The sequence below is a fragment of the Lactuca virosa genome, chromosome 7 (assembly GCF_052849685.1).
Source record: "Lactuca virosa cultivar CGN04683 chromosome 7, Lactuca_virosa_CGN04683_v6, whole genome shotgun sequence".
In the NCBI taxonomy this organism is placed as follows: Eukaryota; Viridiplantae; Streptophyta; class Magnoliopsida; order Asterales; family Asteraceae; genus Lactuca; species Lactuca virosa.
Genome location: NC_136432.1, coordinates 145,417,557 through 145,421,023, shown reverse-complemented (window position 1 = coordinate 145,421,023; position 3,467 = coordinate 145,417,557). Strand labels below are relative to the sequence as shown.

At 43.3% G+C, this 3,467-nt stretch overlaps 1 protein-coding gene across 1 annotated transcript; it reads right to left on the bottom strand.

Moving 5' to 3' along the window:
- Positions 1–2,097: 2,097 nt before the first annotated feature.
- Positions 2,098–2,502, bottom strand: LOC145127208 (uncharacterized). Its single transcript, XM_079062440.1, has one exon. It carries the CDS (start codon positions 2,500–2,502, stop codon positions 2,098–2,100), a length of 405 nt encoding a protein of 134 aa, XP_078918566.1.
- Between the last annotated feature and the right edge of the window lie 965 nt (positions 2,503–3,467).

The window sequence follows — 3,467 nt, the reverse complement described above, 5'->3', positions numbered from 1 at the left end:
AAATACCCAAAATACCTTCAGGTCAAATTTATTCAAACCCTAATCAAAGTCAAAATCAAACCATACTCGAAAGTCTCACAATCCACTAGCCACGTCGTGACCTAATAAGTTAAAACAGTCGATGAATACCATCCTCAGATCATGACACCCATGTGATCACGTCGTGAGAATGCTCTGATAAGAAGTTCTTAATGAAAATCTTAATCACTTTTTGGCCAAGCAACCAAATCCTCAATAATGTCTTATTTACTTCATAAGATCATAAAAATTGTGGCTTTTTAGACAGGCATGTCCAATGCATGTCCCAAACACTAACTAGGGCACAAAAGAGGAAATGAAACCAAATCTCATGTAAGAGTTTTAAAACTCAATCATATTCCAGCTATAGTGTCTATACTACTGAAAAGACACTAGAGATCCATAAATTTGGCAACTTTATGGATTTGAACCACTACATCAGCTAGAATGTGTGAGAATGCTTGACGGAGAGACTTGAATGCATAAATGATGGACTACATGCTCTTCCTATTCTTTTCCTTAGCTAGAATCGCCACAAACAAGCTCTAGATCAAATATGGATGCTAGGGTTTCAAAGGGGAGTGCAAGGAGTTGATGGAGGCTGATGGTGGCCTTACCCTAGCCCTCAATTCCTTTATATACGGAGTAAAATCCCCAAAATTAGGGTTTACACTTAGGCTGGTCTCACGTCGTGACCTATATGTCCTCACATCATGAGCCCAAAGATGGTGCGTAACTAACCTCCTCACGACGTGACAAACATATCTTACGTTGTGAGTAGGCTTAAAAGCTTTGAATTTTTAAACTTGACAATTGCTCACCTGAACTGAATGTTACAATTCTCCCCCACTTGAACTAGACTTCGTCCTTGAAGTCCGCTGCTATGAAAAACGCATGGTAATGCTCTTGCATCTCCGGATAGCGTTCCTATGTCCATTCAAAAGTTTTCTGATGCTACCACTAAACTTTGACCAAAGACATCACCTTGTTCACAAGGCCTTCGTCTTTCGATCAAAGATTGCCACTGCTCTCTCAATATAATTCAGGTGATCATCAACCTAAACATCATCCAAAGAAAAAACCGTTGAATCATTAGCCATACACTTTCGAAGCTGCAACACATGGATGTTGCTGTAGATCTGGATGAGCTCCATAGGGAAAATCCAGTCTGTACGCTACCTTGCCAACCCTGATAATCACTCGGAATGGCCTAATATACTGGGGCCCCAACTTTTCCCTCTTCCTAAAGCGTATTACACCCTTCCAGGGTGATACCTTCAACAAAACCATGTCACCGACTTGGAACTCCAACTTAGATCGATGCTTGTCAACATAAATCTTCTACCCAATCTGAGCTATCTGCATCCCCTGTCTGATCTACTGAATAAGATTTATCGTCTGAAGGACTACTTTAGTCCTTCCCATAACCTTGTGACCGACCTCTCCCCACCAGAATGGGGTATGAAACTTCCTCCCATAGAGAAGCTTGAAAGGTGACGCACCGATACTGGAGTAATAGTTGTTGTTCTACGAGAACTCAACTAAGGGAAGATAGGAGTCCCAAATCCCACCGAAATCTATGACACAAGCTCTCAACATGTCCTCAAGTGTCTGAATGATCTATTCACTCTTACCGTATGTCTGTGGATGATAAGCAGTGCTAAGATGCAACCTCGTACCCAGTTCCTCGAGGAACTTCTTCCGACAACGAGATGTGAATCGAACATATCAATAAGATACAATGGAGATTGGAATACCATGCCGAGCAACGATCCTGCGTACATATAAATCGGCCGATTTCTCGGCTGAAGAGCACTCTCGAATAGCTAGAAAGTGGGCAATCTTAGTCAAACGGTCCACTATAACCCATATCTCGTCGAATCCCTTAGCCGTCCGAGGTAACTTGGTCATGAAATCCATAGTAATATGTTCCCATTTCCACATGGGAACCTCCAATGGTTGCAACTTTCCATACAGTCTTTGGTGCTCGACATTGACCATCCGACAGGTCAAGCACCTCTCAACATACCATGTTATCTCTCTCTTCATACACAACCACCAATAACTAAGTCTCAAATCTCAATACATCTTGGTGGCTGCAGGGTATATCAAAAATCTGGACTTGTGTGCCTCCTCCAACACCATCCGTCTAATCCCACCAAAGTCTGGCACCAAAATCCAACCATAACGGGTCAATAGTCCACGACTGTCAGTAGTAAACCTATCAATATCACCCCGGAGTCTCTCCTGTTTCCAATTATCCTTCTTGACTCCCTCAGTCTGAGCATCCCTAATCACATCTAACAATGGTAAATCAATCGAAATACTCATACATAGGCTCTCAATAGCAGAACTAGCCATCTTGCAGCTCAAAGCATTAACGATCACATTCGCTTTCCTTGGGTGATACCGAATATCACAGTCATAATCCTTGACTACATCAAGCCATCTATGTCGTCTCATGTTTAGATTTGGCTGATCCATGATATATCTCAAACTCTTGTGCTCCGTGTAGATGGTACACTGAACCCCATACATATAATGTAGCCAAATCTTGAGGGAAAACACTAACGCCCCCAACTCTAAATCATGTGTTGGATATCGACCCTCATGTAGCTTTAGCTGCGTAGAAGCATACACAATGACTCTCTCACGCTGCATAACCACCGCTCCCACCCAGTGACGGATAAATCACAATACACGAAAATAAATCCTCAACACCCTCAGGGAGGATCAACATTGGGGCCCCAAACAACTTCTATCTCAGAGTGTCGTATGCAGCCTGCTGCTCAGCCCCCCAGAGGAAATCCACGCCCTTCCTTGTCTGATGAGTGAGGGGTACTGCAATCTTAGAGAAGTCCTGAGTAAGTATTTGATAGTACCCTGCTAATCCCAAGATACTCCTGATCTCATATGGGGATTTTGGAACCTCCCACTGTATAACCGCCTTTATCTTGGCCGGGTCGACCAAAATTCCCCTCTGGTTAACAAGATGTCCCAACACATAGACCTCTCGTAACCAAAACTCACACTTCGAGACCTTGGCATAAAGTCGTCCCCAACTCAATGCTCCCAGAAGCTCTCGAAGGTGCTCCTCATGCTGCTCACGAGCATTAAAATACGCCCAATATATCATCAATGAAAACAGTGACTGATCGATCGAGCATCAACCTGCATACCCAATTCATCAAATCCATAAATGTCGCGGGCACATTGGTGAGCCCAAATGGCATCACTAGGAACTCTTAATGACCATAACAAGTCCGAAACGCGGTCTTATCCACGTCCTCCTCTCTAACGTTCATCTAATGATACCCCAAGCTCAAATCGATCTTGGCAAACCAAGATTCACCTTGCAACTGGTCAAAGAGGTCATCAATCTGTGGAAGTCGGTAAAGGTTCTTCGTCGTCAAGTTGTTTAACTCCCAATAATCAATGCACATACAATG